The 27,390-nt window shown below is 40.9% G+C and overlaps 2 protein-coding genes across 3 annotated transcripts in view; both read right to left on the reverse strand.

Annotated features, from left to right (window-relative positions):
• Nucleotides 1-27,390, reverse strand: part of utp20 (UTP20 small subunit processome component) — a 71,828-nt gene that overhangs the window by 6,650 nt on the left and 37,788 nt on the right. For both annotated transcript variants that reach the window (XM_088346779.1, XM_088346778.1), the window contains exons 44-56: nt 26,658-26,756; nt 24,257-24,424; nt 24,020-24,186; nt 23,809-23,950; nt 21,524-21,640; nt 21,288-21,458; nt 21,094-21,225; nt 12,657-12,767; nt 12,433-12,582; nt 12,181-12,363; nt 11,980-12,111; nt 2,371-2,503; nt 1,333-1,517 (exon numbers count right to left, since the gene is read on the reverse strand). In XM_088346779.1, coding sequence (XP_088202905.1) covers nt 1,333-1,517; nt 2,371-2,503; nt 11,980-12,111; nt 12,181-12,363; nt 12,433-12,582; nt 12,657-12,767; nt 21,094-21,225; nt 21,288-21,458; nt 21,524-21,640; nt 23,809-23,950; nt 24,020-24,186; nt 24,257-24,424; nt 26,658-26,756 — 1,890 coding nt within the window. The remainder of the gene's footprint in view (nt 1-1,332; nt 1,518-2,370; nt 2,504-11,979; nt 12,112-12,180; nt 12,364-12,432; nt 12,583-12,656; nt 12,768-21,093; nt 21,226-21,287; nt 21,459-21,523; nt 21,641-23,808; nt 23,951-24,019; nt 24,187-24,256; nt 24,425-26,657; nt 26,757-27,390) is intronic.
• LOC148357399 (uncharacterized) lies at nt 4,382-8,266 on the reverse strand. Its single transcript, XM_088347852.1, has 2 exons — nt 7,584-8,266; nt 4,382-6,784 (listed from the first exon to the last, which is right to left on the reverse strand). The coding sequence occupies exons 1-2, from the start codon at nt 8,022-8,024 to the stop codon at nt 4,787-4,789; spliced, it is 2,439 nt and encodes an 812-aa protein (XP_088203978.1). The 5' UTR covers nt 8,025-8,266; the 3' UTR covers nt 4,382-4,786.

A 27,390-nucleotide genomic window follows, 5' to 3' on the forward strand; every position in this document is an offset into this window, starting at 1 on the left:
CTGGAGTGGCTGCCATTCGTGACGGCGCCGGAGAAACGATTGGTATGAGTCTCCAACGTGGTGCCTGCAGACCTGTTGTAAGAATAGCTAACCACTGCTGGGTCATTGTGATTTTCTAGTAAAATGATGTTTTTAATTGGTTGCCGGAGTTATTTAGCCCATTTTTAATAATGAACCTGGTAATAACAATTTAGAAAGTCAAATACATTTCCCGGATCATTTGTTTTATTCTGGCATACACAATTGAAAATGATAGAAAAAAATAGAAACCGTGTACAGTAAATTGAAGTATGTGATCTCCATGACTATTCCATGCACTTGATCACCCCCCTTCCCATTGCATTATTGTTATTATAATTATGACTTAGCCCTGTTTTTCTAAGCACTACGTTGTAATAATTTATTTTGCCTAAAGTATCTATTACATGTTTTACCCTGGAGCGCTATGTCTAATCTCGTTGCATACAATGTTTCACCGTGTCGATATTAATGAAAATAAAGACACTTCAATTCAATTTTAAGTGCTCATAACAAACTCATATATATTTCGCTACCATCTTATTCAGGGTTCCTACAGCTTGAGGCAAGTTAAATTCAATGTGTTTTAAGACCAAGTGAACAAAAAATCCACTATTAAAAAAAAACAAAAAAAACACAGATCATTTATTGCACACATTACACTGTACTTCGTACCCATTATCTCGCACAGCTTTTAGCCATGACAAAAAAAAACATTGGTCGGACAGCCTTTTCTCATTAAATGTACACTTTCCAATGGTCCAAAGTGCAATGTGTATTAGGGGTGGACCCAAGACATGCGTCTGCTTTGCAAAGCCTGACATAAAACACATCACAGTTTTGATAGTTCTGTTATTGTGGTCTAGCCTTGTTCCCATCAGATTCAGATTTACTTTGTCATTCGTGTACACGTGTATACAGAACAAAAAAACAAGATAAATGTTGCGAAATATTTTTAGTTCAAACAAATGTAAATCTACATTTTACATTTTTAAGGCTTTCAGATTTGGATTAAAGACATTTTAATGCCAATTAAGGTCTTATCTTTAGAGTAAAGAATTAAATGTCTTCAAGGAGCTGTGGGAACCCTGTTATTACTGTGTTTTTATGTTTGATTACTATTTGAATGTGTTTTTATTGATCAGGAAGATTTGTTTTATAGCTATCAAGGGTTATTTTTTTTCAATTACTTCATATCAGGAAAAATGTGCCCGTTACACGAGCAATTCGGGCTAAGAGCATGATCCTGAATGAATTAGGCTTGTGTGAAGAGGTAAAACTGTATAGGATCTTCTTATTTACTCCCATGATTACCTTTTTGTCCAAATTCTTTGTGATAAAAGCAGCGGCCACTCGCAGCTGTGATTTGCCACTCCCCTCGGCTCTCCACGCCGCCACCAGCTCCTCAGCCTGATGGGCTGCAAAAAGTTGTCCAAAAAGCTGTGAGGCCGTCAGCCACACCCAGCAGTGAGGGTAACGCAAATGGGCTTCGATATGGCCTGAAACCAAAGCAGATTTGAGTTACTCAGATATCTGGAACTTATGGCTTGCGAGTCATTAATGGCTCTTTTTTATAAGTGAAAAGAGAAAATGGAAAGTGCACAAAAAGAGCAGGGGCAAGGCTGACTGATTGGAAGTTTCATCCAGCATATATAGGACACATTTTTTACTACAGTTTGCAGTCAGCGTGTCCCACCAGCATACCCCTTTCTGGCTGTAAATCGCAAAAAAAATAATGGAAGCTCGTTAAACACTGTAATCATTGTTGAGAAATTTTATGATGAATACTCCCAAAACAAACATTTTCCCCAGAAGCTCTAGCTAAGCACTTAGAGCAGTCTGATTGGGTAAGTGGTAGGAATAGGCGGAGCAATACACTGGACAGGACGCACACACTCCTCGCTCAGCGCAGTCTGCACTGGTATCCTTGTTTGAAGTAGAATGTAACATTTTAACCAAATAACTTATTTATGACAAAAAAATGGCAATTCAAAATGAGCCTCAACACTTTTAAGTAACGGAGGGAGAAGAATTTTAAGTAGTATATTTATATTGATATGGGACACAGTGCATAACTACTAATTACATAGATTTAATCAAATCATCAAACATAAATAGTGAAATAAAATGCAATTAAGAATTAACTACTGTCTGGAGATTGGGATTGACGGTTTTGTTGAATTTTTCTTCAAATATATATATATATATATATGGCGTTGCTCGCTTTCAAAATAAATAAATACATTAAAAAAAAAAAAAGTTTGCTCTTATGTTTTTTTTTAGCTCAAATATGTTCCCAAACGCTGGTGTGAATATTGTCCAAGTTTGCCAGACAGAAAGTGTGTACCTTACCCCAAATAACAGAAAGAGTGTCACATGGTTTGGTGAGCTCTAAGAAACCACAGTGTTTAATCAATTTGGTGATGAGAGTGAGGTAAGCGAACAGGAGCCTGTCTGCTGCTCTCTCGTCCTCCTCTTCCTCAATCTGCGACAACAAGAGAAGTCATAAAAATAGGGTTCATGCTTAGTACAGTTTGACAATCAACAGCCACAATATTCTAATGACATTTTTTACACTGGTTCGAAAAACATACAATTTTAAAATATACTTTGGGTTAGGATTATCCTAATACTAAAATTCCAATATTATGTGATACAGAGGTAAGTACTTAAGCCTGAGCCAGACCCAATTTATGGCCAGGTCAAACCTAAAATGTCAATCGATATGTTCAGGGTTAGGCTGATTTCGCTCTCTTTGACTTTTTTAATTATTATGCACCAGTCATTGTTCTTCTTTGTCTTTCTACCCCTCTTGCTCTTAAAGTGCCACACTAGATTCTTAAAGACATACTGTTGCTTTGGTTTAAGGCCCACTATTCAACCCAACAAAATGATGGACTGCGTTAAAATGTTCCCTCACTCTTTAAAAAAATCTGTCTATGATGGAAAATTGTTGGTTAATGAAACATCTGCAGACACAAAAATAGAAAAAAAAAAAACCATTGTCTATACAGTCTTGTTTATCTTGGATTTTTTTTTCAAAAAAAGACTGGCTTTAATTCATTTAATTGGTCGGGCACGGGGTGGGTCAGCCTTAAATACCAGCAGACCTGGGTCAGTTCGGGTTTATCTTATGCTAGGTCAATATGCACTTTTTGGGGAATCTGTGTTGTTCAAATTTTACCATAAAAAAAAGTTAAAATTGTTTATTGTTATTATTATGAAGATTTAGAAATAATTTAATCCATTTCCCATATTTTTCAGTGTTAGTGTTTTATTTTTCCTTTAGTTATTGTATTTGTTTTTTGTTTTTTTTTCTATTTTTGTGCTTTTTCCTCAATTTTTCCCAGTTTTTTAGTCATTTCGTGCCTAATGTTACCTAATAATTGGTAATGTAGGGAATAAAGCCACAAAAACAACCTAAAGAGCCATTTGGGACCCGAAAGAGCTCTTTCAGTGAGCGGAACCCAAAGAAAACAATTTTCTAAAAACAGTCGGCATTCCCTTCTCTACAAGTAGACGCCATGTTTTGCATTTGCTCAGAAAATGCTTCAATATGCAAAAACTTATTTTTAAAAGGTACGGAAATAGTTACCGTATTTTCCGCACTATAAGGCGCACCTAAAAGCCTTTATTTTTTTCAAAAGCTGACCATGCGCCTTATAATACAATGCGCCTTATTTATGGATCAACATTAAGTTTTCCAACTAACTTGCAGCCGCCGACTCGATTTTCCCCCGAACGCCAAGTAGTACGCGGTGGATGGTGGGATTTATTTACCGGCGTTTCATTGGCTAACCAATGTGTCAATCATCAGTTGAATCGATCACTATTGGCTAAAGTTATTCGGAGGTCAAGAGGCGGATCCTTCTTATCATTTACAGACTGCCATTGGCTCAAACGGCAAACAAAGCCTGCAATTGGCCGAAAAAGATGTGTCAATCATCAGTTGAATCGATCACTATTGGCTAAAGTTATTCGGAGGTCAAGCGGCGGATCCTTTTTATCATTTACAGACTGCCATTGGCTCAAACGGCAAACAAAGCCTGCAATTGGTCGAAAAAGATGTGTCAATCATCAGTTGAATCGATCACTATTGGCTAGTTATTCGGAGGTCAAGAGGCGGATCCTTTTTACAGGGATGTGATTTGACCAAAGTGAAATTATCTGAAAATTAGCGGGGGGGGGGGGGGGGGGGGGGGGGGTTATTGCTAGCTGGGGTGGGGGGGGGGGGAACCAGGTAGGACCAGGGCAGTGCCCTGGTGGGGGGAAAAGTGGGGCGAAGCCCCCCCCCGGAGCTCATGGGTTTTTTTAAGTACTTTCAATGCACTCAGATGACAAAGAAATAGACAAGACAACAGCATAAATTTTCAATGTATATTGAACTATCCCATATAAAATTACAGTTTAAGTCAACTCAAAATCAGTCACATTAAAAAACATTTCCCCAACGCCACTATCTTAATTGTAAAGAAGATGGTTCCAGTGGCAAGGGAGACCCTAGACGACCGGCATCTTTCTACAACTGCAGGCGGCTAACGGGATCCAGGTCTGTAGGAAACCGCCTCAAAGCGTGCCGCCACCAGCTTTTGGGATCACTCTTAGTCTGGACTCTACCCTTCGACCTGTTCGGCTTGGGTAACCCTACCAGGAGTACGAGACTCCCTCCGACATAGCTCTGGGGGTCATGGAGACGCGCAAAGTGCCCCACCACGATAAGGTGGTGATCCGTCGGGACACAGCTAAATCCATTCACATGACCCAAACACTACTTCCTCCTAGACTTCATTGCTTTGGAATGGGTCTTTCTAGCCTGCTTCTGTGCAGCTTTGATGGTTCTTCTTGAGGCAGCCTTGCTCATTTGGGTGTCCTGTTTCACAGCAAGTTCTGTTCGTTTTGCAGACAACATAGCTGCTTCTGCATCCTTCTCCTCCCTGTACCTTTTGGAGGATGTCCTCAGATTTAGGCACAGTATGGACTGCACAGGATCCATCAGAATGTCTTTCCTTCCAAAATGGCTGACAGAGGTGGTATTTCTTGCTCTTAGGGCATATTTTACAGTCTGGATAGAACTGTATGTGGCTATGTCCATTCTGCATGCTTTGGGGTTCAGGACATCACCCATGACACTAAAAGCCCCCTCTACTTGCGGCCCATGGAAGCAACTCATGAGAGCCTTCACCATCTTGGCCAGGGTTGGGTATCTTCCAACAGCAAAGACTTGGGCCCACCAACGATCCAGTGCAATTGCCTTCCCCTCTGAGTCCAAAGGTGTTGGCAACTCACTGTCCAACTGGTATTCTCTCACCTCGAGATCATAGTTCCCCAGCTCTGACTCATCAAGGACATTGGTGACCAACGACGACAGCTTCTTCAGTTGGTTTAAAGTTGAGCTGTGTCCTCTGGCAAGTGGGTCAATGGCAGAGGCTGCTCTCAGAAGCTTGCTGTTCATGGGCAACTTTTTCTGAAGGTACAGACCACATGCCAGATATGCTGCCTTGGCTTTGGCTTTGAACTTGAACACAACTGACGACTTGTTAGAAGAATCCATCAGTTTGCTGGTGACACCACCATAGAAAATATCATTTTCTCGGAGTTGGTTGGCTTTGTTGTTCAGTTCAATTTCTGTCAGTTTACAGCCTTGAAGGGACTCTGGCTTTAGGAAACAGGACAAGAACTTCTTGAAGAAGGACACTTGCTTGTCGTTCAGCTTGTGGATCATTGGCGTTTTCGTCTCAAAGGTGATCACATAGTTCTTCAGCAAGGGCAGAACTGCTGTGTACAGGTTGAGGGTGAGAAGCGTATCCAATCTTGTGAAGAATATCTTCTCATAGATCCTCTGCTTCCTCTTCCTTCCTTCCTCAGTCATGTTCTTTTGGCCTAAAGCTGATTGTATGTCTTTGAGTTTGGCTTTGACTTCTCTTGAAAGATCCTTCTTGTGGTAGATGGCCATGATGGTGGGAAGATAGAGTTCTTTATCTCCTCTGCCAAGAAATGCATAGTAGAAGATGGTAAAGACATCCATGAGGCGTAAGGTGGACATTGAAACATTATAGTTTGAAAGCCATCGATGGCTGACAAATCTCTCTGGCATGGTGAAGGTGATGCCTGTCAGAAAGCAAATTTCTTGAAGAGCTTCCTTCAGATCGGTTGACCACTTGAAATCGTTGAAGAGATCATTATGGAGTCCTTCAATCTTGTACTCAAATGGCTTGCAAAAATGCTTAGAGGCGTTGTGGATGTGGTGGCAGGTATCCCCATCTATGTCAAGGAGATGTGGTGCTGGTCCCTCTCGCAAACGCGTCTCAACTCCAGATTTGGAACCCCGCATCACTGCACATGAGTCCATCAACACAGACACCAAATTGCTCCAGGGAATATTGTTCTTGGTCATGAGGGCTGAGAGTTCATCAAAGAGAGATTTGCCGTCAACTTTAACAACACTCAAAGATGCTAAATGTTCCACCACAACAGACTTTGTCGACGGGGAGAAATAGCTGACGAGAACACACAGGACACGGTGTAGATTGTTGCTGGTGGACTCATCAATGTTCATTGAAAAGTGGGAGGATCTTAAGTTTGTTAAAGTCTCATCAAGCATAGTATGGGCAAGGCCATACTTTGTTTTGTAGGATGCACTGGTTCTATCCATGGACAGTCCATTCAGAGCTTTTGGATCCCTTGCCAGTTCCTTTGACAGTGTGATGAGCTTTGGGGCCATGGTGAACGGAAGAGAATTTTCGGCCAGCACTCCCAACAGCATTGCCTGAAGAATAAAAGAAATTTAACAATAATCAGTAAACAATTAAATAATTTAAATAATTATTTGAATTATAATCCAAAATGTCATGCGACCAAAGTAAATAAAAAAGGATTTAGTCTAAACTTTCATGCACATTCACATGTCAGAGTATTTATTATGGTGACAAAAAAATGTTGAAAATTAGCTACAAACCATTGGAAATAATATTTACCATGCAATAAATCATTTAATCAATCATTCTTAATACATAATGGATAACAAAAACATAAAATACCTCATGCAGCAAGCTCTGATAAAAACACAATCATGCATTCGACTAAGATCATCTCTGTAACTGCATACATCAAGACACTCAACATCTTGAAACCTAAAAAGTGCAAACATGCAGCATTCATTTGAGTTTGTGTCAATGATTAACCATGTTATTAATATTAAGTAAATTATGTACCATAATAATATCGTGGCCATTAAGAAAATCAATGGTAGAATATCATACAAGTACTTAATTTAAAAAATATAAATACTGACAATAGTTTTGATTACTATTAGGCTTAATAATATTTTTAAATTTCCTAAATCATATTTTAAATGTAATAATTTATTTCTTTAATAGCAGCGTATCCAAGTATTTGATAAATGAAAGTACAATAAGTATAGGCCCTACAGTAAAGTGTTGGTGTAATGTACACATGAAAATCTATTATTGTAATTGTTAAATATTTATGGCCATTTTTATTACGTTATAATATTTTCGAAAAAAATGGGAAAACTGTCAAATAAATTTGAAAAGTTTACCACCTACCTCAAAATTCACGACTCTATCAGCAACTGGTACAGGTTGTTGGGGTGGATCACGTCTCTTTATTACCGCTTCCGATTGTGATGTCAATAAGGGATGGAGGCCGTAAAGTTTTGGAGTTTTCGTTTGGGCACCGAAACTTCCAGCGATGGAATAATTTGTCGTTCTTGACTGGAGTTCTTTCACGTGTTTTTTGCTCTTTGCGTGACTTTCAAGAGCTTTGAAACCTCTCCCACCATAGTCGATGGTATCATGACACCAAATGCAAAGTGCTTTCCCGGCACGATCGATCTTCCGAATAAAGTCATTGAACAAATTCGTCACAGTCTTCTTTCCAACATTCGTAGATAATTCCTTCTCCAACCAGTCCCATCGAAACTTGTTTTTTACAATCTTATCAATTTCTTTAGCTCGCGGAGCATCTTTGCGTTCGATCACGGACATCTTTCTTTAAACACCCGGCAAAAACGTGTGAGAAATGAACAATGGCACACTCCTATAACAAGCGCGTTTATTGGTCAACACGAGACTTCAACCAATCGCAAGTACGTTTCATTTCAGTTACGGAAACACTCAAATGGCATGCTGTCGAGACGAAATCGTTTTTTTTTACCAATTAAAACACCGGAAATTTTAAAATTTTATTTTTGGAGATAAAAAAAGCGGAATTCCGCGAATTAGCGGAAAAATCACATCCCTGTTTTTATAATGTACAGGCTGCCATTGGCTTAAACAGCGAAACAAAGCCTGCAATTGGCCGAAAAAGATGAATGCGTATAGCATGTGGCCGATGGCATAGAGAAAGCATTTTTTTCTATTCTGTATTTGTAAATATTGTATTCTCCTGGATTTACTACCCTCACGGATATAAGAGGACATTGCCTGCACATTATTATGAACACAATGACTTCGGTGAGCTATTCCCGGTTTTATATTGTCCTGTTTCAGACTGAACTCGATGTTTCTGTGATAAGCGGTGCAGCTAATGGATGGAATGGAGTGTCTATTTTTAAATTAAACTCAATTCCAAGTGTTTATTGTCAGATGCACAGTAAAGTTGCGAGCGAAAAAGAAAATAGATACGAAGGAATGGTTATCATTTCTTGAATCCCAAGACTTTAACCTTCCGAATGATGGAACGATGCATTTGAGTGACATCTTACGGACACCGCATTCGCACGTGTTCTCAACACGTATTTGCGTCTTTGCAAGCTTTCGGAATGTTAAGGGGGTAATAAGTTGGACTGAACTATCTGACTGTTTTGTCCACGTTCCCATTGTAGCGCCTTATAATCCGGTGCGTCTTATATATGTCAAAAATAGGACCAAAAACTATTTTTTCGGGGTGCGCCCTATAACCCGGTGCGCCTTATAGTGCGGAAAATACGGTACTTTCCCTGGTAACTATACTTACTTTTACTATAGTGTAATTCAGTTATTAAATCAGTTCCGTTTTGGAAGAAGTAGTGAGTAAATATAATGAATAATTGTTGTAATGTAACATGCCCAACACTGTCGGTTACTTCCCTACCCTATTCAAAGTATACTGGACTGTCTCAGAAAATTAGAATATTGTGATAAAGTTCTTTATTTTCTGTAATGCAATTAAAAAAACAAAAATGTCATACATTCTGGATTCATTACACATAAACTGAACTATTTCAAGCCTTTTATTATTTGAATATTGCTGATTTTGGCTTACAGCTGAAAAAAACTCAAAAATCCTATCTCAAAATATTAGAATACTTCCTCAGACCAAGTAAAAAAATAATTTTATAACAGCAAAACTAAATCAAACATTTGAAAATGTCCATTGATGCACTCAGTACTTGGTTGGGAATCCTTTTGCACGGATTACTGCATCAACCCGGCGTGGCATGGAGGCAATCAGCCTGCGGCATTGCTGAGGTGTTATTGATGCCCAGGATGCTTCGATAGCGGCCTTCAGCTCATTTGCATTTGTAGGTCTGGTGTCTTTCATCTTCTTCTTAACTATACCCCACAAATTCTCGATGGGGTTCAGGTCAGGGGAATTAGCAGGCCAATCAAGTACAGTGATGCCATGGTCAGTGCATCAGTTACTGGTGGTTTTGGCACTGTGGGCAGGTGCCAGATCATGCTGGAAAATGAAATCCTCATCTCCATAGAGCTTTTCAGCAGATGGAAGCATGTAGTGCTCTAAAATCTCTTGGTACACAGTTGCATTTACTCTGGACTTGATGAAACACAGTGGACCAACACCAGCAGCTGACATGGCTCCCCAAACCATTGCTGACTGTGGGAACTTCACACTGGATTTCAAGCAACTTGGATTTTGCTCCTCTCCAGCCTTTCTCCAGACTCTGGCGCCTTGACTTCCAAATGAAATGCAAAACTTGCTTTCGTCTGAAAAGAGGACTTTGGACCACTCTGCAACTGTCCAGTGCTTCTTCTCCATAGCCCAAGTCAGACGCTTCTTCCGTTGTCTTGAGTTCAGAAGTGGCTTGACCATGGGAATACGGCTATTGTAGCCCATTTCCCGGACACGTCTGTGAACTGTGGCTTTTGATACCTGGACTCCAGCTTCAGCCCACTGTCTTTGAAGCTCCCCCAAATTCTGGAAGCGGCTCTTCTTCACAATTTTGTTAAGGCTGCGGTCATCTCTCTTGGTTGTGCAGCGTTTCCAGCCACATTTTTCCCTTCCAACAGACTTTTTGTGGATATGCTTTGAAACTGCACTCTGTGAACAGCCTGCTCTTTGAGAAATTTCTTTTTGTGTCTTACCCTCCTGATGGAGGGTATCAATGATGGTCCTCTGGACAGCAGTCAGATTAGCAGTCTTCCCCATACTTGTGATTTAGTTTACTGAACCAAGCTGAGTGTTTTTAAGGCTCAGGAAACCCTCGCAAGGTGTTTCGAGTTAATTAGATGATTCAGGTGATTAGTTGAATAGCCTACTTGTATACGTTTTCATGATATTCTAATATTTTGAGATAGGATTTTTGAGTTTTCTTAAGCTGTAAGCCAAATTCAGCAATATTCAAATAATAAAAGGCTTGAAATAGTTCAGTTGATGTGTAATGAATCCAGAATGTATGACATTTTTGTTTTTTTAATTGCATTACAGAAAATAAAGAACTTTATCACAATATTCTAATTTTCTGAGACAGTCCAGTATATGTGTGAACATTTTGTTACCTGAAAGATAATTCCCCATCTAAAGAATAATTTTCTTTTTGCATTTAAATCAGCTTCTTCTCTTTGAGTTTTTAGCTTTAGTCCTAAGTTTGTGATGCGTTTAAAATGAGCCATACTTTAAACATTGAACATAATTGATAATAAACCAACAGTAAATTATTTTAAATACATTAATACTAAACTCATCCAATAAGTATTGATGTTCGTAACTGAAATGAATTAGTGCACTTTCTGCACAATTTTGCGCACTGGATTGTAAGGTGTGCCCAAAAAAATAGTCTTTTGTTATATTTTTGCATATATATATGGCACACTGGACTATAAAGCACATGGAATTAAAACTTAAGAGCTAGGGTTGCACAAAAAAAGAAAAAGTACCCATTGATCACTCAGAATGTGATCTGATCACAATTGCATAACATCGATTGCAACAAAGTATTGAACCCAGTTTGCAGAGGGCGCCAGATCCTATTCACTGCCACTAGGCAAATAGGCATTGGGTTTTATCTTATCAGTACACTACGCTTTAGTCACGGCACCAAATTATTGATGTTATTGGGCTGGGCCTCGGGAATATTGTAGTACATTAAACTGGTCCGTGGTAGAGATGAGGTTAGAGACCATTGGGATAGTTTTGTATCGCCGTCACAGAAAGTCTTTACTCAGCACGAGAAATTTTGAACTGAATGGTGGGAAAGACATTGAGGGAAGTAATTCAATCGTTCTTAACTTAATGAAGGAAAAAGCATTGCGGAAAGTCGTGAAATGTAGAAATAAATGCATGGCTGCATGTATGCTAAATGTTTTTCCGAAAATATAATATCAGAAGGCACTGCCAGACTAAACATGCTGACTACAAAAAGTTGATTGGAAACGAAAGCTATTAAAAGGTGAAATAACTGGAAGCTGTTAACGGCATAGGAGCGCTTTTCACAAGACCCTGCGAGTCAAATTAAAATGCTACAAAGGCCAGCCACGAGGTCGAGAAGCTGATCGCCAAGCACTGCAAACCTTTCACACCGGATGAATTTATTCAAGTCAGTTCAAAGAATGCCAAGCTGAATAGTCAGCCCTCACACATATTCACCTTACCAAATTTTGCCTGCTTTCTGAAAGGTTTAGACAGCCCTGTTTTAACATGTCTGATAAAAAAGGGTGATAATTTTTTGCCAATTTGAGACTTTTGCGCCTTGTAGTCAGAAAAATATGGTATGTATCTTACTGTTTCATAGTTTTCAGGGTTGAGCTCTTTGGCCAAAAGTGGAAGCAGATTGTCCAGGCGTTTATTGAAGTTCTCTTCCTCGACCTCGACGAATAATCCACACAGCTGAGTGCCCAAACGCCTCAAGCCTCCCTGCAAAAGTCTGAGTTACACGAGAGAATTACATAAAAAGTGACCCGAATTAAAGTAGAGCTAATATGCCTTCTCATCCTTCAGCCAATTGTTGACGAGGGAGAACAGAGAATTTTGCTCGTTGAGGTTCAGCTTTTCCAGGAGGGCTTTAATGACCATGGCGGCCATTTTCTTGCAGGATGTTGAACTGTCATTGACCACCACGAGTGCCAGTGGGGCAAAAAAGAGGTTGCAGTAGTTTTTTAGTAAATCCTGAGAGGATACAAATGCTGAAGTTTAAAATTACATCTAGTGTAAAATTGATTATTTATTGTCTAGTACCTGGGGGAACGTCTGAAAGATAGAGGCAAGCATCTCAAGTGCAGATTCCCTGCCCATATCATGTTCATACGCCAGCTGGGCCACAATAAAGTCTAGGTGCTGCTGCAGCTTGTTCCCCAGAGGGTAGTCTAACAAATACTTCATATAAATCTGCAACAAAGTTTGTAGTAAAAAAAACAAACAAAGCACACAGGGGGGCTCATTTTCCATGTTCTGATCAATACCTGTCGGCAGTGAACTCGTACCATGGAGTTACTTCCGTCTATAGACAGCTTGGCCACTTTCATCATTAGCGACTGCATCTCGGGAACGATGAGCTTCCGGGACAGAATTGCCTGTTTTGTAAATCCATAAGTGTTACTACTTCAAGAAAAAAAGGTGAAATTGAACTCAATTTATTTTTTTTTCTTTTAAAAGGATTACAAAAGAATTTTTTCCAATTACGTGTATTGTTCCTCCCCAAAATCATGCAGACATGTTCCATACTAATCCACGCGCCGTGGATCTCGAGAAATGAAAACTCAAAGTAGATGGACTTTAGTCACTAGAGCTGTGACGTCAACAGAAGACAAAAAGGAATCAAAATAATGGCGGGTTCTGTTGAATAGCAGGCAGCGATTGTAGTAATCGGCAAATGCATTGCGCTCATTTACACTCCCAGTTATCCTGGTTGTTTAGTACATGTTTTTTGTAAGATACCTCCCTTTTTTTTTACTGATCGGCTCGGTCCGCCCTAGCTAGTCTGCCGTGATCATTTGGTATATTTTCGGATGGGTTCGTGTTTGTTGCAGTAATCGTTTTTTTGTTGTTTGCTCAGTTATCCTGGCTGCTTAAAGCATAGTTTTGGTCGGGCAGCCTCCTGATTTTCTGCCGACTGAGCCTAGTTAGCCATTTTTAGCAACCGGCTAGCCTGCCGTGTCCTCGCTTGTTTAGCCCCCGTTAGCTCTACGTGTATTATGTTTGCCAGTTCACCCAATTTTGGCTACTAAACATTTGTTGTACCTATGCTGAGCCCAACTGCGAAACAACAGCTGAATATGCAGCTCCTGCCTGGGCACCCTGGGCCTCCAACACCAGTATCCAGAAACTGGAGAGGGCACAATCGGACGCGGCTCGAGCATTTACGGGCCAACTTCGATCTACTCCCATCGACGCTGACCTCCATGAAGCCCAGCTCCCACCGCTCTCCTCCCGACTTCAGCTTGCCAGCCTTAGGAAAGCTGATGAATGGTTCCACCTCCCTCCCAACGATCACAGGAGAGTACTCCTCCAAAAGCACGGTCCTAAACGCCTCAAGAGAGAGGACTGGCGTAATTCCACAACCCCCATTTTATCCTCTCTCAACCTCACGCCAGTGGACTCGGAGTCTGTACATGACCCTAATATCCCGTGGCCTCTGGCGCCCCCACCACCCATCCATTTCACCCCCGTCCCAAAGTCCGCATCCCCTGCCCAACAACTTGCCACTGCAGAGGAAACACTTGAGGATCTGGGCCCAACCGATTTGTATATTTTCACCGATGGTTCCACCCTCAACGGTACGGAGAATGGAGGAGCCGGAGTGGTAATCCACTCCTGGCATGCGCCAACCGGGGCCTTTAGCAGTTCTTTTCAGGCCGAAAAGTCTGCCATGATCGCTGCAATCGCCTGGCTAGACCACAATAACGACTGGTCCTCAGCCTCCATCATCACGGATTGCAAGTCCCTCCTCCGAGCTCTCTCCAACCCTAATATAACAGACCCCTCCCTCCTGTCCCTTAACTCCTCAATTGCGGCCTTCTCCCCATCCAAGAGCATCCGGCTTATTTGGGTCCCGGGTCACTGCAACCTCCCGGGTAACGACCTTGCAGACGAGCAGGCTAAATTAGGCTCGGCCCTCCCTCAACCTACCGCCCCGCTAGACCCACAAACTCGGCTCGCCATTATTCGCAGGAGCTGCAAACCCCCCCCATGTCTCATTTCTCTTACCTCTTCCCACCACAACCCGGTGGAAGAATCCCAGCTCTCAAAGAAAGACCTTGTCGATCTTATTTGATTCCGGTCCGGTCATCACCCCTGCCTCCGAAGATGGCAACATTTGACGGGGAAATACGAAGACGATCGGTGCCGTCTCTGCGGTGAGGACGAAAAATCGGCCGAGCATCTCTGGCTGCGGTGCCCTGCACTCCAGTCTGCCTGATACCACCGCCAGCTGGGATTCTCCTTCGGAGAACTACGGAGCCTCCCACAAGCAAGTCTAGCGCTACTGAGGATTATCCTTAGGCGCCTTGAGTGACTCAACAACAACAGCTAGGCATTCTTCACATAAACTAATAAAACGTTGCTTGCTTAAAACACTCAAATCCTTTTTGACTAATAAACATGTAAACCAATATGGTGACTGCTTGCTAGGGTGCGGGTGTTTTTTCACGTGATGTCAGCGCTCAGAAAGGCAAAAACGAGAAAATCTTCAAAAATCGGAAAAATAGAAATATTCTAGACACACACAGATATATAAATATATATGGACACACACACACACACACACATATATATACATTATATATATATATATATATATATATATATATATATATATATATATATATATATATCTTATCTCATTAGCCGTACCGCTTATCCTCATTAGGGTCGCGGGGGGGCTGGAGCCCATCCCAGCTATCTCTGGGTAGTGGGCAGGGGACGCCCTGAACTGGTTGCCAGCCAATCGCAGGGCACACAGGGACAGACAACTCATTCGCTCATTCACACCTGTCCAAATTAAATGTTTTTGAGATGAAGTGTTTGAGGAGTATGTTAGGAGTGACAACATTCATTTGGGTTGGCCATGGTCCAAAAATTTACGTGTTTTTTTTCTGCTACTTTTTCCCCCTTTTTTATCTTTTATCTTTTTATTTTCTTTATTTTTGTATGTGTTGTCTTGCTGTCGTTCACCCTTCTTAAGGGATATGACCTGTGTGTGTTGGACCGGCCAATTTACCTGAAAAGCATGTTTTTGGAACGTGGGAGGAAACCGGAGTGCCCGGAGGAAACCCACACAAGCACGGGGAGAACATACAAACTCCGCACAGGAAGTCTGGAGCTGGATTTGAACCCACGGCAGGTTCCCATGCCATGAACTGTGCCGCACAAGCGCTAACCACTACAGAGACAGAGACAGACAGACACACAGAGACAGACAGACACACAGAGACAGAGACAGACACAGAGACACACACACACACACGTCATATCCCTTGAGAAGGGTGAACGACAGCAAGACAACACATACAAAAATAAAGAAAATAAAAAGATAAAAGATAAAAAAGGGGGACAAAGTAGCAGAAAAAAACAAAAAAACACATACATTTTTGGACCATGGCCAACCCAAATGCCCAAACACCCAAACAGGTTAAGCACCTCGGCATCCAAGTTGGTCATGCTTTCGTCCCACCAGATTAAACAGGACACAAGAAAGCATGACCATGTCATTAGGATCAGGGTGACACAACACTCTTCTGTTCAACAGCAGGGCCTGACACCTTTCACTGGTTTACCCCTGCCGCATCATACGGATGCCCTGCCCATCCATTAGAACACGTCCAAACATCCCACTATCCTTTCACAACACCTCTCCACTCACCAACAAGAGCTCAAGCTTCCATTATATTTAGACCTCTTACATGCAGAGCACTCATAACACTATCCATCCACGTCAATCGCGGCATTCCTCTTGGTCTCCTTCAATTTACTTCTGCTTTGTAGATCCTCTTCAACATTCGCTCCTCATCCATGTGTCCAAACCAACAGAGTACTCTTATCCAGACACTTGCTCAGTTCCACTACTACTCCAGTTCTGTCTCTCACAATTTCCTTTCTCAATCTATCCAATCTTGTCACTCCTAACACACTCCTCAAACACTTCATCTCAAAAACATTTAATTTCCTTCTCAAATCTGCGTTCAAGTGTCTGCACGATATAACAGTTAGCACAATCACACTCTCATACAGTCCCCTTTTAACATCCACTCATACTATTGCTGATCATCACTCTCCTCAGAGCACCCAAAACCTTGTTCCTTGATTCACTCTGTGCAATACCTCGCACTCCTTCTCACCCATCTTTCACATTTAGCAACTCCTCAAAATACTCTGCCCATCTCGTCCTGACTGCACTACCGCTAACCAGCAATCTACCATCCTTATCTTTCACTTTCTCTTCCTTTCCAAACTCTCTCTTTCTTACTCTTTCAACTTCTTTCCAGAACACTTTTCTCCTTTCCTCAAAGTTCACTCCTATCTTTCGACACCATTCATCATTTGCTTTCCTTTTCGCTGCTTCCACTACCACTTTTACCAACCTTTTCTTAACTTTATACCCTTCATTCGCATCACCACTATTTAATGCAGCCACTCCTCAAACGCACATCTCTTCTCTGTCACAGCCAGACATGGGGACTTGAGACTTAGTGACTTGGACTCGAGTCGACTCGAGTCGCTGTTTTTATGACTTGTGACTTGACTTGGACTTGGCAATCTAAGACTCGGGACTTGACTTGTGACTTGACTTGCCCAAGAAAAAAATACTTGGGACTTACTTGGGACTTGAAGGTGAAGACTTGAGACTTACTTGAGACTTGCACATGTGTGACTTGGTCCCATGTCTGGTCACAGCCTCTGAGACGTCATCATTCCACCATTCACCTCCTTTCCTAATACCTCGACCAACTTTTCTCATTCCACACACTTCTTTGGCACTCCTCAACACTGCCCCTTTAAACCACTTCTATTCCATTTCCACACTCTCCACTTCTCTTTTACTGATCCGTTCATACTCTTCCCCTATCCTCTTTTTAAACTCTTTTCTTTTCTGCCTTATTCAACTCTGACATTTTCAGCTCTTCCCTCACACTCCTCTTATGACTAGCCCTCCACGATCAATCTGTTATCAGTTTTCCTTCCACATAAAAATCATCAGACACACCACTCATTTCACCTCTGTAAACATGCACATCCAACAATCTACTTAACATCCCTTTCCTAACCACCACATAATCCATCAGTGCTCTGTCCACCATCCAATCTGACAAAAGTATACTTATTCACGTCCCTCTTTAACTAATGTATTTGCAATAACCAACTAATTTTCCACACAAAACGCACCGTATTTTCCGCACTATAAGGCGCACCTAAGTCTTAATTTTTTTCAAAAGCTGACCATGCGCCTTATATATGGATTAATATTAAGTCGCAAAGTCTTGCAACTAATGCAAGCAGCCGCCGATTAGATTTCCCCCCGAACGCGAAGTAGTCCGTGGTATATGCTGGGATTTATATACCGCCGTTTCATTGGCTAACCAATGTGTCAATCATCATTTGAATCGATCTCTATAGGCTAAAGTTATTCGGAGGTAAAGGGGGCGGATCCTTTTTATCATTTACAGGCTCGCATAGGCTAAAGGGGCAAAACAAACCCTGCAATTGGCCGAAAAAGATGTGTCAATCACATCAGTTGAATCGATCACTATTGGCTTAAGTTATTTGGAGGTAAAGGGGGCAGATCCTTTTTATCATTTACAGGCTCGCATAGGCTAAATGGGCAAAACAAAGCCTGCAATTGGCCGAAAAAGATGAACGTGAATAGCATGTTTGGTTGTCTACAGAGAAAACATGTTTTACCATTCTGTATTTGACAATATTTTACTCTCCTGGATTTACTACACTCACGGATATAAGAGGACCATGGTTGCACATTATTATTGAACGCAACGACTTTGGTGAGTTACTCCGGCTATATATTTTCCCAGTATCTTGTTTCAGAGTGATATTGATGTTTCTGTGATGGGTCTTTTTTTAAATTAAACTCAATTCCAAGTATTTATTGTCATATGCACAGTAAAGTTGCAAGCGAAAAAGAAAATAGAAACTAAGGAATGGTTGGCATTTCTTGAATCCCAAGACTTTAACCTTCCGAATGATATTTGGAACGATGCATTTGAGTGACATCGTACGGACACCTCATCCGCACGTGTCTACGACACGTATTTGCTTCATTGCAAGCTTTCGGAATGTTAAGGGGGTAATAAGTTGGACTGAACTTTCTGACTGTTTTGTCCACGTTCCCATTGTAGCGCCTTATAATCCGGTGCGCCTTATGTACGGAAGATATAGGACCAAAAGCTATTTTTTGGGGGTGCGCCATATAGTGTGGAAAATACGGTAATCAATTTCTTACCACTCTCATTACTTCCTGGTACTCCATATCTACCAATCACATTTTCAACCGTTCTATCACCCACTCTAGCATTCAGGTCACCTAGTATTACCACTTTCCACCCTTCTTTTGCACTTGCCACACATTCGGACAAATCCCTTCAGAACTCCTCAACACTTCTTTCTGAACCAGGTCCATATGCACTTATAAACAGCCGTACTTCTACACCCCACTTTAACCTCACCCACATTTTCTGGAAGATATCGCTTTCCGCTAGTTTTTCCTTTGCTTTCTTACTCACAAGCACAGCCACTCCTTCTCGAGCATGTCTACCCGTAATTCCAGACTTTCTACCATACATACCTCCAAGCTGTAATTCACCCTTTCCTTTCATCTTTGTTTAACTCAGGGCTAACACATCAACCTTCCTGGGGTCTGGATTCTGGTTGAAGGTATTTTGACCATTCTTCTTTACAAAACATCTTCACTTCAGTCAGGTTTGATGGTTTCCGAGCATGGACAACCCGCTTTAAATGACAACAAAGATTTTCAATAATTTTCAGGTCTGAGGACTGAGATGGCTATTCAAGAACATTGTACTTGTTACTCAGCATGAATGCCATAGTAGAATTTGAGCAGTGTTTGGGGTTGTTGTCTTGTTGAAGTACCCAGGCCCGGCGCAACTTCAGCTTTGTCACAGATTCTAGAACATTGTTTGCAAGAATCTGCTGATACTGACTAGAATCCATGCGACCTTTAACTTTAACAAGATTGCCAGTACCTACACTGACCACACTGCCCCACAGCATCATGGAACCACCACCAAAATTTTACTGTGGGTAGCAAGTGTTTGTCTTGGAATGCTGTGTTCTTCCACCATGCTATGCTCCTTGTTATGTCCAAATAACTCAATTTTAGCTTCATCAGTCCACAGCTCCTTATTCCAAAATGAAACTGGCTTGTCCAAACGTGCTTTAGCATACCTCAAGCAACTTTGTTTGTGGCATGTGCGCAGAAACGGCTTCTGCCGCATTACTCTCCCATACAGCCTCTCCTTGTGCAAAGTGCGCTGAATAGTTGAACGGTGCGCAGTGACATCATCTGCAGCAAAATCATGTTGTAGATCTTTGGAGCTGGTCTGTTGGTTGAGTTTGACTGTTCTCACCATCCTTCGCCTCTGCTTATCTGAGATTTTTCTTGCCGCGAGTTTAAGCTTTCCAATGATATGTGGCATGACATGTTTCACTGACTGGTGACATCGTACAGTCTGAACGTGTCTAAGACACCTAATAGCTTCTTAAAAGTCCAAAGGCCGCTTTCAGGGGTTAATAAAGTCTGACTGACATATTTGATGGTTCGTACTGTAGTGCATTATAGTCCAGTGTGCCTCATGAGTGGAAAATATATGACAAAAGCCTATTTTTGGGGGTGCACCTTATAATCGGGTGCGCTTTATCGTGCAGAAAATGCGGTAACTTAAAACAAAAAGTGGATGGAAATGTCAACGAAGCTGGTGAATGGATAAGTGTGGGCGCTCCTATTTTAGAGCCAGAGTAAACTAATGTTATGGTAAGAGAGCTAATAACTTCCACTTTAGAATGCTTTACTGCTCTATATCGATCACAAAAACACAATTGATACACTTATGTTATTGTGGTGTCGTGTAATACACTCCCCTTCCTGCGGTGTCGCTGTATACTAATGCGCAGCCTTGTACTTGTGCTTGAGAACTACCGAAGAAGAAGTTAAGTAAACACTCTATGAATGTACCGTCCGTGCCTGTCTCTGAATCCGACTACAACCCTACTACATACACAACAGTTATAATAAGAGCTAATATATCAGTCTCCACCTGCACGTTCCTCTCTAAAACAGGTAAACTACAACTTTGGGGTTGGAGGCCGATACCAGTGTCTGTCAAATTTCCAAAAGGCCAGTAAGAGGAATGTTAAACATTTGGAATCTGAATCACGGAACTCCACGACTTTTGCTTGCCGGACTAGCCGTGGAAGGCGAGTGACAGGGAACATCAAAACAAAAGCAGCTAAAAATAACTATATTAGCGAGCCATGACCTGCAGTCAGACGGCTAACAAGTTGCTAGAAAATGATACAGTGGGGGAAAAAGTGGACAATGTCTTAAGGACAGGACTCTGCGACCATCACATGCAGGGCTCAGCTGTGGAAGGCAAATGGCAATGGCAAGTAAGTGCTATCTGCGCAAAATCCGCAGTTGGGCACTTGTAGTAGTAAGATGGTAAACCAAACATGTCAGCTTCTTCTAATCATATAATACAATTACAAATTTCTAAACCACATAAAAGGCAATTTCATTACATTTAAAAATAGTGCTTTGCCCCCATAACAACTCAACTCTTTTCAAGAAAGCATCAAAATGCAAAGACTTTCCCTGAATGAAACATTTGACAATTTTATCATTCCAACCTTTACTTTTTCTTTTACATGTACCTTTAGGAGGACAAAGGCTGTTGCCTGCCGTGACTGGTCATATATATCCTCCTCAGCATATCCCAGCAGTACCTGCAGCTGGATCTCAGAAATCTTGCTGTTCTTGACTGTTTTTACCACGATAGCAATAGTCTAAAATACAAATTAAGTATGATTCATACTGCAAAGAAAATGTATTTAAAACAATTTAGTACCTTGAAGCAATTCTGGACCAGGAGGTGGTTCTCCCCACGGGCAGCTCCCGCTTTGGAGTAATCCTTCAGTAGGACAAAGAGCTGTTTCGTCAGCTGAATGACATTGCTGGTCACGGAGGGTAGAGGAAACTTCAGAACCCAGGTGAGCGCCACCAAAGCTTCAGTTATAACCTGAATGGGAATTTAAAAAAAATAAATCATCAAATTGTTCTGGATTGTGTCCGAGCTGCTCCCACCTTGACATGCTGCGAGGTGAGGCATTCGAGAAGCATCGGCACAAAAGGGTCCAACATCTCAAGGGCTGATTCCATGGACGATGTCACTTTGGCTTTTTTCAGACTCAAATGAAGCAACTGTAAAACATAATTAGGAAACCTATTAAAGGTCAACAATGATTAGTTATTTTCTGATAGATACAGTGGCTTGCGAAACTATTCGGCCCCCTTGAACTTTGTAACCTTTTGCCACATTTCAGACTTTAAATGAAATGACCTGTGTTTATATAGCGCTTTTCAAGTCAATGAAGACTTACCAAAGCGCTTTACAATGTGCTTCACATTTCCCAATAGCGGCCGTGCAGCCATGTAAGGCACAAACATGCTTATTGGGGGCATTAAGGGTTCAGTGTCTTACCCAAGGACACTTCGACATGTAACACGGAGGAGCCGGGATTCGAACTGCGATCTCTTGTTACCAAGACGAGCACTCAACCTCCTGAGCTACTGCGGCCCTTCAAACGCCCTACTGCCGACTTCAAACATCAACATATAAAACTAATTTCTTGTGAAGCTTTAACAATAAGTGGGACATTGTTTTTATTTGTAAAAAAAAAGGTTTAAAATATCCAATAAAGTGTGTTCCACTTCATGATTGTGTCCCACTTATTGTTGATGCTTCACAAGAAATTAGTTTTATATATTGATGTTTGAAGTCTGAAATGTGGCAAAAGGTCACAAAGTTCAAGAAGGCCAAATAGTTTCGCAAGCCACTGTAGTTATCATATATTAACAAAGTAGACCGCGAGATGAAATAAAATGTTCTTTCGGCATTTATCCTACTGTTTGACAAGTTCAGCAAGTTATTTTGCATGCTCAAAAACGTATACAATTCTAACTTTGTGGTAATCGTGTGTATGTACAGTTAGTACTCTCAGAGGCCTATCTGCTACTGTTATACACCAAATGAAATGCTGGTCTGCTGTCTGTTAGTGTTATAAAAATGACAACCTTTTGGTGCAAGGACCGCCAGAAATGCCTTTACGTCTCTTCATTCAGTTCAGAATCTTAATCAATTTGTAAAGAGTCTGCGTTACAATACTGTGGAAACGCACACTTTGGCGTCCCTCAAATGGAGTTAATCAGCTGGGTTCGGGCATGCAGTATATACCTGCAGGGTGGGTTGGGCTGGGCTGTATTTTTTTTTAAGTCCGATCTGACCTATAGAATGGTGTTCTTTGGATGCAATCCAGTATTCTTCTTCCTCTAAACAAAAGAACCTACTTTCTATCAAAAAGTTCTATTTTGGTTTCATCTGACCATAACACATTTTCCCAGTCCTTTTCTCGATCATCCATATACTCTCTAGTGAACAGCAGATATGTACGTGTACTGGCTTCAGCAGGGGGGACGTGTTCTGGCTTCAGCAGGGGGACACGTCTGGCAGTGCAATATTTGAGTCCCTGGCGGTGAATTGTGTTAATGATTGTAGCTTCTTTTAATGTGGTCCCAGCTCTCAGTAAGTCAATTGTCAATTTAAAAGGAAATGATGTGGCGAAACAATCAGATTACAACAATGCGATACAGAAATGCTTTTAGGTGGATTCTTATTTATTTGTTGGCAGTACAGTGGAACCTCGGTTCTCGACCATAATCCGTTCCAGAAACCTGTTCGAAAACAGATTTGTTCAATCACCGAAATCGTTTTGCTCATTAAAAGTAATGTAAATCGTTTTAATCCGTTCCAACACCCTAAATGTTTATCATGAACGTAAACATGAAGCTAACCCAGGCTAATCGTACGTTCGCGTTAGCGTAATCTTCCGTACGAAAGATTACGCTAAAATGAACGTGTAAAAAGAAAAAGAAGGATAAAGAAATTTTTGGCAGAACACCGATTTGTCCGAATTGAGAGGCGTTCGAAAACCGAGGTTCCACTGTATTGTGGTTTTTGGAGTAAATATTTTACACTCGATTGGTGTGTGAGTGTGTGAATGGGTAAGTGTGAAGAACATTGTAAAGCGCTTTGGGAGGTCATCATTGACTTGAAAAGCGCTATATAAATGCAGACCATTTACTGTTGGATTCCCTGCACGGTAATGGATGGTATGAATCCATGTTTGCAGAATATCAACTTATCAGCTGACTTCAAAGGGACTTTCAGTTGAGCTATCACGGCTTTAAAGTTCTCTATAGTTCTAGTCTATTTCAGACTACTTATTTTGCACTCTTAATTTGGAAATAAATATTGGTAATAATTTCAGCTGATGTTATCCATTACAGTTTTATTAAATTATAATCCTTACCTTAAGACCTGCATCCACCAAGATATGCATGTTTGTCCGGCGGCTAACCAGAGCTTTAGCGCCACCTCTCTTTGGAGTCGGTGGCAGGAGTAAGCAGCTAGGAGGAGGAAGCCGAGGGTCCGGTGGAGGCTGAATTTTGCGCCTACAACAAAATTTAAAACATGAATTTATTAATGCCATAAGTAGACTAGACGCTCACTGCCTTGCATACCTGTCGTTCTTTGTAAGAAGAGGCAAGCTTTCGCTGATAAGACTGTGACTCAGCAGCAAAATATTTGAAGAGGTCATGCCTGTATTTTCCAGAAGTCCCAGAACCACACGACGTAGAATAGCCGTGACCCGGTTACACACCTTGAGACTCTTTGAGTTCTCTAGGATCTAAAATGACATACAGAATTGAACATGAACAAACAAGAAAGGAAATAAGTAAGACTCTGGCTCAGTCTACCTCTTTTAAAGGCAGAATGATTGATGTGATGCTCTCTTTACTGCAGAACTGGGCCAGAAATTGGTAGGAGTCCATGCTTTTGCTGTGTCGCGCCTCCATCAGTTTGGAGACGATGCCTTTCACCTCTTTTTCCTCAGCGACAGTGCCGAACAACTCTTGGTTGAAGATCTGAGTGGCGCAATCAAAAGAATTCAAAACAAATAAATGAATTTTTTTTAAAAGGAATTTTACAAGCAACATTCCCTCTAAGCTTCCACGGGTCGCACAAAGTCTGTGACCATCCCTTGGAACAATAGTGAACATCATTCCTAATAAATTATAAAACATGTTCGAAACCTGAGATCAAATAAAGTTACATTTGGCTGAGTTTCCGGCAATGCAAATTTTTGTTTTGTTTTACCTTTTAATAGATTGACTAATATACCATTAGAAAAGTTGCTCTTGCTTTGTTTGTTTGAATGTATCTTTTGCAATACACTATCAAAATCATGATCATTTATTTAAGTTACAAAATAGATACCAGTACAGTATTTACAGAAAGTACAGTGTTGCCAAAAATGTATACTTGATATATTTGCAAATTATTCAAAACAACCAATCAAAGAGACCCTCCCACTGACCCGCTTTTTTTAATTTAAGGTCCTACTTGTTGTCTGCGAACTCTGAACTGTGACACGAAGAGCATGCATGTGCACTGGTTGCCAAACCGATTTGGAGCAATAACATAGCCAGTTTGTCTACATTCTGGGAACTCTGGGAGGGGCGAAGAGCAGCGCGTATTGTACTGTATTTTTGATTTCGTAACTAGAGGCAATGTTTGTATCTAGAGGTTCAGGCATTTCATAACCTAAAATGTTTCTATTTGGAGACATTCATAAGTGGAGGTACCACTGTTCTTGGCAACATTGACGTAGTCATGGTGAGTAAGGTCATACAATTTTACTGTGCAGGCGATAATTAAAGTACAGACACTGCCCCACTTACGGACAAGATAGTTCGTCGGTTAAATTTGTTTGAAATTTGTAATTTCATGCTATATTTTGTATGTTTAAGATTTACATAAGTATGTTTAAGGCTTGTATAAGTAACCTGTATTGTTTGTACTAAAAAATAAACATTTAATAAAATATTATGCTCTATAAAGATAAATAAAGTGACGTTTATCTTACGTGTGGAAGATAGGCTTCAAGAGTTAGGCGACTTCCTCCTCCGTGTTAGAAAGTGGGCGAAAAAAAGTGATCCAACAATTTTCTTATTCCACTTTCATTTTAAAAGAAACGGGTTGTCTCTTCTTTACACCAACCATATTGAATGGATGCACAAGATATTAAACAATAAAAACGTCTAAGTTCTGAGCGCGCTAGAGAAACAGTACATGTAGTATGTTTACACACGAACTAGGAAGTAGAAGCTGGATTTCTTCTTCGGAGTGGATTCTGGGTGACCTCTCACAGGGCCACGCGGCGGAAAGAAGCACTACAGCACTGTCCTCTCCTCGGAAAAAGGTGCACACAATCCAAAATCTAACTTACAGCAATGTCCGGATATTTTTTGAAATCCCGAAAAAATAAAGTTCTTATCTACCGTTTTTCATAAGTCGAATGCTCGCAAGTGGGGGAGCGTCTGTAGACCACACTTGTTTATTAAAGTAAAGAATAATACAATAATAATCATAATAATGATATAGATCTGGCTTCCAGTAAATTTCCTCCATTGCCCCCACCGCCTCTCTAGTCCCCCCTCTCCCTGGCGCTACAACTCAAGAGCACATGCAACCTTACTTTCGTTTACTTAATTTTACCCTGACATTGACTTCATACCACATTTAAAACACCGCAGAGGAAACCCCCCTAGTTTTTACCCACATGCAATGTATTTCTTGCAGAATTTGCCAGGAAATCTATCTATCTATCCTACCTTGGTCATATTCCTCAAGAGGGGTGACCGACAGCAAGACTAACACATACAATAACAAAGAAATAAAAAAAAAAAAAAAAAAAATTGTGGACCATGCCAACCCAAATTCCCAAACACCCAAACAAGTTGGGCACATCGGCACCGAAGTTGGTCATGCTTTTGTCCCTCCAGATGAAACAGGACACAAGAAAGCGGCCATTTCACTCGGGTCAGGGTGACCCAACACACTCTTTTGTTTAACAGCAGGGCCCAATAGCTTTCACTGGTTTACCCCTGTCGCATCAATCAGGTGCCCTTCCCATCCATTAGAACGCGCCAAGACATGCCACTTGGCAGGAAATAGATTTTGCAATTTCAAGGCCCTGATGTATATGCGCTAGAAAGATTTTCTTGTGAGCAGAGAAGGTCTGGCCAGTGCTTTTTGCGCACACAAGCAGCTTAGAGGGAATATTGCTCACAAGCCCAAAATGAGACCGATTCTTACACTGATGAGCGTGCCCATGCAGGGGTCCAGTTCGCCGCTTTTCAGAGATGGACTAAGTGCAAAAAGCACCTTGTACACTGTAAATGTCATAACGTGGACCTGGAAGACACACAGAATATCAGACAATGAAGCTTGAGCTGCAACATGTAGTACAAGATTTGGAATAGTCGTTTTCCCAAGGCTCGTATTTGATTTTATTTAAATAGATAATTAAAAATGGTCATTTGCAGATGAGAACATTAGAATAGAACAAACAAGTTAAAGAGCCTATATCTTATTTAATTATATTTATTTTTAGATGTCAATAAATTTGGTTGGTTGGATCCCTTAACCACTAAGGTTGTAGGGGTACCATTTCCTGTGGTGTATCTTGGGCAAGTACAGCCTGGGGGCGCCCATCCCTCTCCAGGCCAACATATGAAATTGTATGTCATTTGTCTGATTGAATTGCAATACACACAAACTTTTTGCACAAACTTTCGCCCATTTTAAGTATTTTTCTAAATTTAATATTTAAAATAACAAAAATGTTCTGTAGCAAATAGTAGATAATTCTGCTTGGTTCAAGAAATATTTTCTACCACAATTACAAAAACATTCCAAAAAATATTCAAAATTATACAAATATAGTACTCTTATTAAAGTAAAGGGACACTGTAGTTTTAGGAAACAAAACAAAAAAACTAGCTTTATGCGACCAATATTACAGAACTCAAGTTGAAAGACTGTATGC

The sequence above is a fragment of the Urocampus carinirostris genome, chromosome 11, assembly GCF_059441175.1.
Source record: "Urocampus carinirostris isolate Australia breed hairy pipefish chromosome 11, RoL_Ucar_1.0, whole genome shotgun sequence".
NCBI classification, from domain to species: Eukaryota; Metazoa; Chordata; class Actinopteri; order Syngnathiformes; family Syngnathidae; genus Urocampus; species Urocampus carinirostris.